This window comes from Typopeltis vanoorti, chromosome 20 (assembly GCF_054136105.1).
Source record: "Typopeltis vanoorti isolate ZY-2024b chromosome 20, IOZ_Tvanoo_1.0, whole genome shotgun sequence".
NCBI lineage: Eukaryota > Metazoa > Arthropoda > Arachnida > Uropygi > Thelyphonidae > Typopeltis > Typopeltis vanoorti.
In genome coordinates, this window is record NC_143568.1 from 75182910 (window position 1) to 75196982 (window position 14073).

A 14073-nucleotide genomic window follows, 5' to 3' on the forward strand; every position below is an offset into this window, starting at 1 on the left:
TATTCAGTCTGAGAAATCATTTATGACAAATCAACACAACCACTTATTATGCTCTTTCACTTCTCTAAGTAGTTCAAGCTACACTTTGCAAACCCCCTTCCATGCAAACATATTTTTACCATTCATTTATTTTTTACATAAGTGAGTCATCTTAAAGCAGAGTAGTGCTCTTCCACACTATCTTTCAATCTCCTACTAACATCACTCCTTATCTCTATCTGTCACCCAATCACCAGGCTGTTTTAGAGATGAAAGGCACAACATAATGAACAGATAACAATGTGGCCATATCAGATTTTCTGGTAAATAACTCATCATCATCAATTTCCTGACATGCATCCTCAAGGGGGTTAACAGGATATGATAGTACTACATGAAAAATTTACATCATTACTAACTTCCTATCTACAATTTTCCTTCAAATCAGTCTGTTACTTGTCAAGACTCCAACATTATCAGATCTTATATTTCTATCATCTAAGGCACTTTATACCGTATCAATTCACCTATATCTTGGTCTTCCTCTGGATCGTTTTCCTGCCAATTTGGCAGAGAACACTTGTTTTGCTAATCTTTCCTTGCCTATTCTGTTTAAGTGACCATATCACCTGAGATTAGCTCTGCTAACGCATTCCTGGATGCTGATAATGTCAAGTTCTTTCCTAATATCATCGTTTTTAATATGATATTGCCATTGATGCCATCTGTTCACACCTCTAATCTTTCTCAGGACTCTCATATCTGCGGTCACTAGTCTTTGGTCAAGTGTTTTACTTCTGACCCAGCTCTCAGATCCATAAGTCAAAACTGGTTTGAACACTGTCTTGTATACAGCTAATTTAGTGTTCTGACTAATTTCTCTCTTATTCCATATGAATTTATTCAATTGACTTCCCACCATACCAGCTTTGTCGATTCTGTTATCTATTTCCATATTTAATTTACCATCTTCACTAAAAATCGTGCATAAGTAGCTGAAATGGTAAATAACTGAAAAAGTTAATATATTAACTCTGTTATAATCATTTCTTTCAAATTATGGTCAAAAAAAACAATTTTATTTGCTCAGTAATTCTGTTCAATATACATGGGAAAAAAAGTTCATATTTATGCTGAAAGTCAGATTCAGCAATTTAAAGTGTTAAATAAGAAATATTTTGGTCCTCCACTTTTTTGTAGTGTATATATTTGTCCTGGATAAGCAAACCACAGGAAATGCTTGCATAATTAAAAATGACTACGTTCATGCTTCTTCAATCTTTCACCAAATAAAATGACAGCTTCTGTAAGTGAAACATGCAATATGGAACTGAAGAATAATTATGATGGGTGCCAAATTAACCTTTCTGCCATACTGATAAATAACAATCACAAGTGCAAACAGTTGCACGGTCTGTATGCAGCGGGTTTGTTGTTAATGCAGTAATAGGAAAGCTTGGCCAGTTTCTTTTCCCTATACCAGAAACAGTGTAAAAAATAGTCTCTTTGTAAAAACTATTCTGTACACTATTACCTCCATTGTTAGGTTTTGTACAATTATGACTTTTTGTTCTGTAGTGCCACCTTAGTACTAGCTTCATGACTGCACCATTTCAGTGCAGGAATAGTTTTTAGTATTATGAGTCCAATCAAAAATGTTTTTTCAATCATAAGGCTTGGCTTGCAGAGCTTTGGCTTGCATATATTACAGCTCCAGCCAAGTTAACACCAGCAGCTAAAACAAACACTGGAAACCAGCGACCATGGGACTGGGTAACTAATTCTGCTGTCAGAGGTCCACATAAAATTCCAGGTACAGTAGCCTAAAGAAGAAAAAAAAAAAAAAAATAGTAATAAAAATTAATTATCTATAAATATGAATTTATACAAACATGAATAAATATTTGTAATCATGAAGTAGAATTAAAAAATAAAATGAGCAGATTTTCAGTTCATGTAACAAACATATATTTAGAGTTCAAATTCCAACAGAAATTCTGCACGATAACCATTTATTTAACACAGAATAAGCAATTAATTATCATATTCTGGATATATGATCTCATACATGCTTATTTCTCCAGTTTATTGGCTCTCATTTTCTTTAAATCATCCTCCACATCGTTAAGCCATCTCCTTTTTGGTCATCCTTTGGGCCTAGATCCACCTGGTCCAGACATGAAGACCTTTTTTATGGCTCTATCATCCCCCATTCGCTGAACATGTCCTAGCCATCTCAGTCTTCTCACCTTTATTTCAGTAATAATATCCACTTCATTGAATTTCTCCATTATTTCTTTGTTATTCCTCACTCTCCAATGTCCATTCTCATTAATTGGGCCAAAGATCTTTCTTAATACCTTTCGTTCCCATATTTGTAATCGGTTTTGATCTCTCTGGATCATTGTCCATGTTTCGCAGCTGTACAAAAGCACAGATTTGAGGATTACTTTATATAGCTGGATTTTACTTTTTATCGAAATCAAATTAGATTTTAATAGTGGCTGAATAACATAATAAGTTCTATTTGCAGCAGCTATTCTATAGGTAATTTCAACTGACATCATTACTTTCTGTTATTACTGAACCCAAATATTTGAACTGCTGGACTCATTCAAAGGTTTCTTCATCTACTGTGAAACTTTGGCTGTTTCCCAATTTTTGTTTATCTCTGGCAACAATTAAGTATTTAGTTTTAGTTTCGTTTGTTTGTTTGTAGTCCCATTTTCCTTACCTCCTCTCTCATTTGTCTATAACCTTCTCTAAGGCTTCTTTCAGTCCTTGCAATAGTCCACATACAGTCTATACATCTGCAAAAGCCAAAAGCTGTAGATTTCTATTCATAATAGTTCCGTCCCTGTTTATAATTACATTTCGTATTACCCTTTCAAGGCATAGGTTGAAAAGCATTGTTGATAGTTGATCTCCTTGTCGTAATCCTTTGGTAATCCTGAACTGAGGTGTGAGTTTGCCCTGTATTTGCACTCTACCCATGGTATTTCTGAGTGTCATTTTAACTAATCTTATCAGTTTAGGTGGAATTTGGAATTCCTTCATGACTTTAAATAGCTTATCTCTATTGATGTTATCATAGGCTTGTTTAAAGTCCACAAAGAAATGGTGCAGATTGGTATTGGACTCGTAGCATTTCTCCATTATAGTTCATATTGTAAAAATTTAGTCTGTTGTTGATCTATCATACCTAAAGCCACATTGGTATGATAGTCGCCCAGTGTTTTTCTATAAAGGGTTCCAATCTAGTTGCCAGTACCCTTGCAAATATTTTGTAAATTACTGCTAACAGTGATATTCTTCTATAATTTTGGCACAGAGACTTGTCATTTTTCTTATGTATAGGAATGATAATAGCAGTGTCCCATTCAGTAGGCAAAGATTCAGTTTCCCATACCTCTGACAAGCACTTATTATAACTTTTGATTAATAGTGATTGCCCACTGTATTTTAATAGCTCAACTGGTATTCCATCTTCACCAGGTGCTTTATTTTTCATTCACTTTAGAGCTAATTCCACCTCGTTTAATTCTGGTGCTTCCTCTGTCTCAGTTTTTCCCATACTTGCCAAGGGTTCGTTAAACTCGTCTTCTTCTGGAACGTTATTTTCCAAGCTTGTTTTGTCCTGAAGGAGATCTTCAAAATATTCTGCCCACCTTCTCAAAATGTCCTCCTTTCCACTGAGCAAGTTTCCTTCGTGGTCTCTGCAGAAAGTTGTTCTGGGTTGAAATCCGCCTTTAATTTCCTTTATCTTATTATACATTTTCTTAATTTGTCCTGTATTCTTCAAAATCTCAATTTCATTTAGCCTTGCCTTTTCCCATTCGCGTTTCTTTCTTCTACACATCTTTTTGGCTTGTTTTCGTTTTTCTCTATATTCATTCTCATTTGTTCGAGTTTTTCTTCCTAGCATCTTTAGACGAGCTGTATTTCTGTCTTCAACACATTTTCTACATTCCAAATCATACCATTCATTTCTTTTATCATTGTTTCTGAATCCCAGGACTTCTTCAGCCACTTTAGTAATTTTATTCTTGATCTCTTCCCATTTTTTATCTATAGTCATATTATTTATATGTTCATCCTCATTTTCTTCATTTATTTCTTCTCTCAATCTTTCAATATATTTTTGTCTGATTTTTCCATCTTTTAATTTTTGGATGTCATATCTTGGTGTTCTCTTTCCTCTACCTACTTTATTAATTTTTATCATTTGTTTATATTTAATTCTTAACAAGTAATGATCCGTATCACAATCTGCTCCTCTAAAACTTCTTACGTCATATGTGATATCTGTCACATGTCGTCTATCAATCATCACATGATCTATCTGATTTTCCGTTATTCCATCTGCCGATCTCCAGGTAACTTTATGTACTTTTTTTTTTATGTGGAAAACAGGTTGTATCATATTTTTGCTACTGGCAAAATCAAGCAGTCTCATGTCATTTTCATTAGTTCCTTCGTGTGCACTCTCTCTTCCAATTGTTGGTCGGAAGGTCTCTTCCTTTCCTATTTTGGCATTCATGTCTCCTAGAACCATTTTTACATAATTTTTCGGTGCCTGATCATGTATCTTCTCTAATAATTCATAGAAATTCATCTTGTCTTCTTCACAAGAGTCCTCAGTTGGTGCGTGTGCACATATAAGTGAAATATTGAATATCTTAAACTTTATTCTCAGTACACAAAGTCGTTCATTAACTGGTCTAAAATCAAGAACCAAGTGTTTCCATTTTTTATTAACCAAAAATGCAGTGCCAAAGGCTTTTTGATCTCCTCCACTGTAAAAAAAATAGTATGTGTTCTGGTATCGAATATGCCACTTCCTTTCTATCTCACCTCCTGTAATGCTGTTATCTGCACTCTATATCTCTGTAGTTCCTCACACACTCTCTTCAATGTTCCTGGTCTGTTCAGGCTCAAGACATTCCAGCTTCCAAACCAACATTCATAATCCTTTTTCTGTTGTCCTGCGAAGTCCATCTGGCTAATTTTCCTTTTGACTTTCTTAACAAATGAGTTTTTACAGGACAGGGAAGAAGGAACCCGGCTATACCCCTGGGTAATAGGTACCCATTTTAGTCGCCTTTTACGACATGCATGGGCTACATTGGGACTATTCTTTAACCCTGGTCACCACACAGGGTACTGAATGCATAAGTTAAAACATATTTTAAACATTTTGAACTCAGTGATATTACAACAATAAAAGGATGTCTCTCTTAGAGAACATTGGTGTTATCAAGAACTCAGCCAATAAAGCTATCACAGTATGGAATGTTACAGTCGTGTCATGAAACATACTGTAGTTACTGTAAAGTATTGCATTTCATGTTTTTTTTTCCTCTCTCCAAGAAATGAAAGGATTATTTATTTATGCTAAAAATTTATTAATCATTGCATAAACAAATCACTACATATATGCACAAGGAAGATATTCATACTGCCAACATCTGCATGTTTGGTGGCATGGTAACTCTCAGTCAGTATTCTTTAAGGTCTGTTCCATCATGTAATGGACATATTTTACTCTGAAAAACTGCTATGTTTAAGCATTACATAAAGAAGGATAGGATAGTCTTTGAAGTTGCATATTTTTCATATCATAATCAAACTCTGAAATTTTATGTAAATTGCAATTACTAAAAAGCCTGAAAAGGGTTTAACTTGGCTTATTGTCCTTATTAAAAGACTGAATGATATACAAGTGTGGTCTGAAAAGTTCTCGGCCTCGACCGTAGATTGATCAAGAATTGAAATGGATAAAATTGAGTATTGTGCCATTATAAAATTCTTTGGTAAAAGAAGGTTTAACGCCAAAAAAAATTCATTCGAAGTTCATAAAAGTTTATGGGCATTCTTCTTCGTTTTCGACAAGAGATTTTTTTTTTTCTAAGTTGGTACATCTATCATAAGCATCCATGTGAAATTGCAAGTCATTCTATTAAATAGTTTGTTTTATACAGCTGTCTGAAGTAAAAGTGTTGTCTGTCCCTTGAAATGGATGAAATTCAGTATCGTGTGGTTATAAAATTCTTTGGTAAAAGAAGGTTTAATGCCAAAAGAAATTAATTCGAAGTTCATAAAAGTTTATGGTCACTCTTCTTCTTCATTTTCGACAATTAAAAAATGGGCTGATGAGTTTAAACGTGGCCGTACCAGCCTTGAAGATGATCCACGTGAAGGACGTCCAAAAAGTGTAACAACACCAGAAATCATTGATCAAGTGCACGACATGGTATTGGATGACTGGTGAGTCAAAGTGCGTTAAATTGCTGAGACTATAGGCATTTCAAAAGAACGTGTAGGATAAATTTTGCATAAAGAATTGCATATGAAAAAGCTTTGTGCAAGATGGGCGCCATGCTTACTCACAGAGGATCAACAACGCACTCGCATGAAAATCTCTGAACAGTGCTTGGAACGTTTTAACAAGAATAAAACTGATTTTGTGCATCGATTTATTACTATGGATGAGACTTGGATTCACCATTACACACCAGAATCCACACAGCAGTCAAAACAGTGGACAGAAGCCTGTTGTTCAGTGCCAAAGAAGACAAAGTCAGTTCCATCAGCAGGAAAGGTCATGCATCGGTGTTTTGGAATGCTAAAGGCATTTTATTTATTAATTAGCTTAAAAAGGGTAAAACAATAACCGGGGAATATTATTCCGATCTTTTAACCAGACTAGAGGAAAAAATTTGTGAGACAAGACCCAGTTTGCAGAAGAAAAAAAAAATCATCTTTCATCTGGATAACACCTGTCCACAAAAATTAAGGGATCTGCACTATGAATTGTTGGAACATCCATCCTATTCCCCAGATTTGGCTCCCTCTGACTTCTATCTCTTGCCAAAACTAAAACTCTTCTTCACTGGTCAGCATTTTTCTTCGAATGTAGAGAGGTATTTTGCAGATCTTACTGAGAGCCACTACAGGAATGGGATAATGGCACTGGAATAAATGTATTAGTCTTAAGGGAGATTATATTGAAAAATAAAAATAATTTTGAAATTATAAATTTGTTTGTTCATTGTTAGGCCGAGAGCTTTTCAGACTACCCTCATATTTTGGCAGAAAAACAGCAATGCCATATATGGTTTAGTCAGAAAATGCCACACACACACCTACTCAACAATAAAAACTAGAGTTTCATCTTGCATTAAGGTCTGGTTTCATCGTTCGTCAAGAATCTTGCGCACAAAGCTTGGATATGATGCACATTATGTTTTGAAATATGAAAATTCCAGCTAAGTACATAAGCTATCATGCATTCTTTTCTCAACTATTTTTCAACCACTCATTCCGTATCCAGCTTTGATATAGTAAAGGTCTTTTAAATTATATCAACAAACTTGCTTGAAGTATAAATAAATATTAAAAATTATGCAAACTAGCAGAGAATAGAAATAATGAATTTTATTTTAGAATTAGTCATGTAGTCTTTATGTTGGAACTCTCAAGAATTGCAACGATCTCGAAAACTCATTCCTTACATTGTTTATTCTTCCCTGAGAACTTCATCCAAATGAAACTAAAATGAAAGGAGAGAAAGATGTCTGTACACACATCTTTCTCTCCTTATTGTGGCCACATCTCTACAAGTTGCACTGTTGAAATGTAAGTAGGCATTTAAATAAAAATTAACATAATGAACATGTTAAATTTAACTGCATAAAAGTTTTGTCCAAGTGGCTTTAGTATGAATTCAAAATTAAACAAAGCATAGGTAAGAAAAAAAGACTCAACAACAAGAACATGCTAGCCACATGTTTATAGAGTTTATAGTCTAGTCCTCTTAGAACTTACAAGTGTTGCTGTCTATAAAGAGAAATACAATTTTTTTTAGTCGCAAATTGGGTTAAGGGAAAGGCAACTGTCATTCAAGACAAAAAAAATAATAATATTGAAAACTTACTTCCATGCTATGTCATTACACCAATTATCAACCTCTTTCTAATGATCCATCGGCAGTCAGACTAAACAAACGCAATGGTGTCACCACTGAGTTTGTTCAGGCCTTTTAAGAATCTTACAACCTTATTGTGGCCACCCTCTTAGATTGTATGCTTTCCCAAAAATCCATAAAGCAGATGTTTGGTGTCCCAACCTATATTCAACTGCACAGGTTCACCTTATTACAAAATCATGAAACATCTTTCTAATTTATTAACATTCTTCTTAGGCAACTTTACATCCTTTATCAAAAACAGTTTCCATTTTGAAGGAAAAAATCTCATATCTTTGTCTTGGTCCAAATGAACACTTAATCAGTCTTGATAATGTGTTCCTCTCCATAAATGTTCTAACGGATAACGGATATTACAGATACTCTGCCAGGACATTCTCTATAGATATTACTTGTATCTGATTTTTCTCATCCACTCAGGCTATTTCACTTGTCAGACCAAATTTTACTAGCAGAGGTTACTGCCATGGTTGTCCTCTTTCCTCTACCCTTGTGGGAAAGTTTTAAGAGCAACTGCTCTGTAACATCCATCTGAGATCTTAGTAATACAGATATGTAGATTGCATTTTTATAGCATGGTAAAGTTCCTTATCTGAACTTCAAGACATCCTCACACACAATTTACTTTCAAAACTGAAAGGATCAATACATTTCCTTCCTAGATCTGTTTATTCTTCAACAGTCAGATAGAAGCCTACAGTTTTTGGTCTTTAGAAAGAAACTCACATTCTACTTTATCCATGTTCAGCCACACCACCATCCTACTCAAAAATCAGACACCATTAAAACTTATTGGGTTTGCTCAATGTGCTCTATTAAGGCTACTAACACAAGAAATGCATTTATCCAAAGGCTTTCTTGTCTAATGACTTCACTAAGTCATTAACAGTTATGGGTTTCTCCATTGTCTACCGTATCACCATCCCATATGTCAAAAATGTCTCTGAATGAATTTCCAAATTACTTAAATTGGGCTCAGCATGGCTTTCTGCCCAATTAATAAACTTTCCTTCTTTTTATAAGTGAAAGGGGGAAGTTTGTCCTTTTTAAAGGACAAACTTTCCCCTTTGACATATCTTGGCATTTATCAAAATCCCTGTGCCTATGGTTTATCATACTTCAGGCCAAACTGACAGATCAGCAGCTATTTGTTGGAATAAGTATGTATACTATATTAGATTTCACAAGCCAGAAATTGCTGGGACCATCTCCTCCAAATATAGGAGTCTTTATAAAAAAGACTTAAGCTCTATATAATAGTTTTCTTATGGAGAAGTGTAAGAAAACTGAGAGAGAGAGAGAGAGAGAGATGATTTTTACTAGACAAAATTTGCTTGCTAAACTTTGGCCCTACTCTGATAAGCAATGCAAATCCTTGTCAGGAATTATTCTGTATTAGACAATGGACACTAAATTGTGAGGACTAACTTAATATGAAAATATTTCATAAAATATACAAGCATGAAAGATAGGAATTACTTATTCATGCTCAAGTTTCTTTATTAGGCATACAAATGGTACAAAAGAGAGAGGAGGACAGAGAGAGAGAGAGAGAACAGTATTTTGGTGATTCTTCTGTTATCCTTTTAACCAACTTTAGAAAATACTATTACTGATTTCAGATCCTAGTGTTCAATTCAATATAAAGAACCCATATCTTAAAATAGTCCAGCTGGATTTGGAAATTATATCAAAAATGAATAATTAATCAAATATAATTTTCAGTATAATCATGTACAAAATCATCAGACTTGGTTGGCCGAGTGGTTAGTGAATGAAAGTTTCACTATCTGTTCTCCAGCCAAAAGGGTGAGGGTTCAAATCGTACTGTGGGCATGGATGTTTGTGATTGGCTGTGAAAATACTAGTGGTGATGAGCAGTAGATGACGTTGGTGGTTCTTTGTAGCTGGCAGAGAGTTGTGAAGTAGGTTCCCTCCCTTGATAAGTTTTTGAACTCCTTGGAGGTGTTATGTAATAATAATAATAACATGAACAGGTCTATGTTTGTAGTTGTAAACTGTTAATTAATAATTTCACTCTCTTGCATGCTTTCACTCAATTTAAATTGTGCACATATACACTTGAGTAAACACTGATCTACATAAAGAAAGAGTATTTGTTATAAAAATATGTGTGTGCATATTCAGTTTGTCATGTGATTGTTTAAGTGATACAGTTTACATTTCATTTTATGTAAATACTTGAACTTGATATATCATTACCATGAAAAATTAAAAATTGTTTAAGAAACTTAACAGCAAGTAATTTTAATAATTAGCTGCTATTATGAGATCAATCATAAATCATCTTATAAAGTAGAAAAGGAATTTTCATGCTAAATGAACAAAGTTACGTAAACTGCCATCTAGCACACAATGTATGCTAGTAGTAACACTGACTTAAGGAATTACTCAAATATTAAACAGCTAGATTTAAATAACTTACCAAATACATTTTTTCCTAGAAATACCACCCCCTCCACTATTAGTTAATAAGTTTTGTGGAAAGTTTGTCAATAAAACAACTTTGCTTATCTTAAAATACTCTTTAAACAGAAAAGAAAAGGTGCCTTACCAAAGTATTAGAAATGGCAAATGTTATTCCTGCATGGTTTGGTGCAACGTCTGCATGATTACTGAGATGACCTGCAGAATTACATGCACAGAGTCCCATTGAAATAGATACAAAACTGAAAGGGAAAACATAATCAAACTTCCTTTATTCTAAAATTTATTTGTATTGTACAAATATATAAATTAATATTTTATATTTTATCCAACTCTCACCTACTCTTTTTCTTTTAGTAACAGGTCTCAAGAAATAATGTAATTACTTTTTTTTTTTTTTTTTTTGAAAAACAGCTTATAGCATCATAAATAAAAGAAAATGATATTACATAAGCAAAACTTTGTTCTACGTCAATAAGGACTTAATTTTTTTTTCTTTTTTGAAAATTACCGTCTACAAATCAATACTTGTACTTGACTACTGTTATGCATAACATTAAGCATTTTCCTCATCCCACACCCACTTCGCCTTTCATAACTGAAAAACTTCAACATTTCTGAAAATTGGCAAAGTCTTTCATGGAGTGTGATGCTTCGATTCATAGAAATAGATTGTTAGATGTTTTAACATACTTTTTTTGTGTATTAATAATTTTTGAAATGGAGTTTCTTCCTATAGCTCTTGTTAGTAGTGACAGTGTCCTTTGGTAGAAAAATCTGTGTCTGTATTTGGTATAAAAGATAATTGCATATAAACAACAGAATAAGTCAGATTACTATGAAGAAGAGTAAGTTAAATATATATATATATATATATATGGAATAAGAGCACTCAAACTAGTAGTAGAAAGGCAACTTTAATGTATTCTCCTATAACATTCATTCCATACCACAGATTTTTTGATGAAACTTTTGCGGTATGACAAAGTTCAAAAAGAGAATTACAGGAATTTATCAACAAAATTAATGCCATTCATCCAGGGTAGTTTGCATTAGGAACTAAAAATAATAATTGACCATCTTTTTAGTAGACTTCATCTTTATCGACAAAAGGGCCTTCAATTCTCAGATTTTTGGAAGACAACACACACACACACACACACACACACACACACACACACACACACACACACACACACCATGCTATATTTGTGCTTTATCACACATCCATGTCAAAAATGCAGCACTATAAGTACCCTCATCCAGGAGGAAAAGAGAGAGCCTGATGGATGAGAGTGTGTTTTGTTTCTTTATAACATAAAATCTACTTTTCTAACTAATGTTTCAGTGATATGCTCATCAATAAGACAATAAAAGAAAATTCAGTACTTCTTTTTCCTTATACAGACCTTCTAAGTTCTGCTTTTAATCCCCCCCTGACTTAAAACTATACAGAAGAATAGTCAGTTTGTCATAGTAGTGTGATACAGTTTCCTTATCATGTAAAGCTACTTCAACTGCTCAAAAAGTTAGCAACATGGCCATTTCTTATGTTCAACGAATCTAAGCACATGGCCAAGATACTTAGAACCTTGACATTCAAGTTTCATTTTTTCCTTTCTGAACGCTTTCTTCATTTATTGATTCTGAAAAAGATAAACACCAATGAGTGCTAATACAGAAGCTTATCAGATTCCCTGTACTTGTGGTTTAATCTAACTTTGGCCAATTCAGAATATCTGTAGCTCTTTGTTGCAAGAAATGTGGAAATTACATCACCTTTGCACATAGACTGGGTCAGAAAAAGACTAAAGAGTAGGTTTCTTATGGAAAGACTGTATAAGGAAGTTGCAAAGTGGTTTCTCTTCTGTGGAAACAGAATCTTGAATAACATTAAGAGATGATTTTTTAGTATTCTGACTTAATCTACCACCACCACGATTATCATTATCCTTAGATTTATCATGGCAAAACATAGAAGTATGGACCAATTTACTGCAGCTATAGCATTTAAGTTTTCTTTTATTAAAAGCAGAAGAATTCTTACAAGTGGGAGTATCACTATCAACATTTCTAAGTGAAAATTCTTCCCGTCTAACTTCTCTTTCAACTTTGAGATCCTGAACAAGAGAAGTAAGCTGCTCTTCCAATCTTTAATTCAGAAAGCTTTTTATCAATTTTAGCACTGAATTAACCAGAATCTGAATCCTTTATCTTTTTTTCTGATTAGTTGGTGTCAACTTCGAAGTATGAGATTCAACAAAGCTGATATCTTTAATTGAAGAAGGCTTTTCCAATAAGCTCTCTTCACTTTGAGCCATTTCTAATGCTTGTGCAATATTCAGTGCTTCTTTTCCTTATACAGACCTGCTAAGTTCTGCTTTCAATGCCTTCCTGATTTAAAACTATACACAAGAATAGTCAGTCTGTCATAATAGTGTTATACAGTTTCCTTATTATTCCGAGTACAAGCATGAATTTTCCATAGGCCAGGTCGTCAATCTAATTTTCTGGAATATTCATTTAACAAAAGTTTCTTAAATGAAGCATAATCAGGTGCTTCTCTGGCTCTCTTTGAATTCTGCACAAAGAACTTAGCCTTTCCCTGCAATTTAGACCTCAGTACTATGAGCAGTTGCTAATCAGACCATCTCCCTAAGTTTTGATAGCTTCAGATGAGCTAAAAAAGCTTCAACATTTTCAGAATTATCACCACTAAAATTCTGTATAGCATGAGCTAAATTTATACACTATAAATTCTTCATTTTGCAGGCAAGCTGCTGAGTCAGCACTTGTAGTAGCCATATTAATTATTTAGGCAAGATACAAAAGTTGAAAATGTTCATGTAAAGAAAACAATATATATGTTGCTTGACAAATTATAAAAAATCCTACTCACCATGCAAAAAATTTACTTGCCTAAGGTCCCTTCTCACATTTTTTTAATGATATGTGCAATGCAATAAAAGCTCCATAAAATGATTCATAGTATTGTGCTGTAGTTTGAGGTTTTTTTTGTTTGTTTGATAAAGTTTTTTATAAATTTATTTATTAAATATAAAATATTCTAATTTGTCCAGTGTGAGCTATTCACCAGCTAGCAAAATCTAGTTGCCATGGGCAAGTGGGTGAGCATATTTGTCAAGCCCTGAATATACACTTTCTCGATTAAATACAACTGTGATTATTATACGTTGTTTGTTGACTAATCCTGTTATATAATGTAAATATGTTTTTCTCTAATTTTACAGATTCTATCCCTAGGCCTATATATCTGGTGATTCACTATGCTACACATACATAAAAACTATATTTTCTTTTTTTTTCCCATTTTTTAAAATATTTTATTAACAATGTGTAGATATACACATACGAGCCTCCATAGCTCAGTCGATATAGACGAAGCCTTTTGGTCAGAAATACCTGAATTCGATTCCCATCAATGAAGAGCCTTTATCTGGTCTCTTCTGACTAAAGGTGAGTTAGCTGGTCTCATATGGAGGTGGGGGGGGGGTTTCTCCCGGAAACTCAAGTTTTTCATCCCCCAGAACAGGCAAACTGGCCCCGTGAACACACACTTCTACAGACATAGGACACCTCCAGGAATAAGGAGTAACCAACTCATTCTGTAGGATTTTGGTTCCGAATACCTAAAATGT

The 14073-nt window shown here is 33.9% G+C and overlaps 1 protein-coding gene across 2 annotated transcripts in view; it reads right to left on the reverse strand.

The window, feature by feature from the left end:
- Positions 1 to 1042: 1042 nt before the first annotated feature.
- Positions 1043 to 14073, reverse strand: part of LOC150095574 (uncharacterized) — a 148531-nt gene continuing 135500 nt past the window's right edge. For both annotated transcript variants that reach the window (XM_090410180.1, XM_090410179.1), the window contains exons 8-9: positions 10542 to 10656; positions 1043 to 1802 (exon numbers count right to left, since the gene is read on the reverse strand). In XM_090410180.1, coding sequence (XP_090266306.1) covers positions 1647 to 1802; positions 10542 to 10656 — 271 coding nt within the window. In that variant the 3' untranslated portion in view covers positions 1043 to 1646. The remainder of the gene's footprint in view (positions 1803 to 10541; positions 10657 to 14073) is intronic.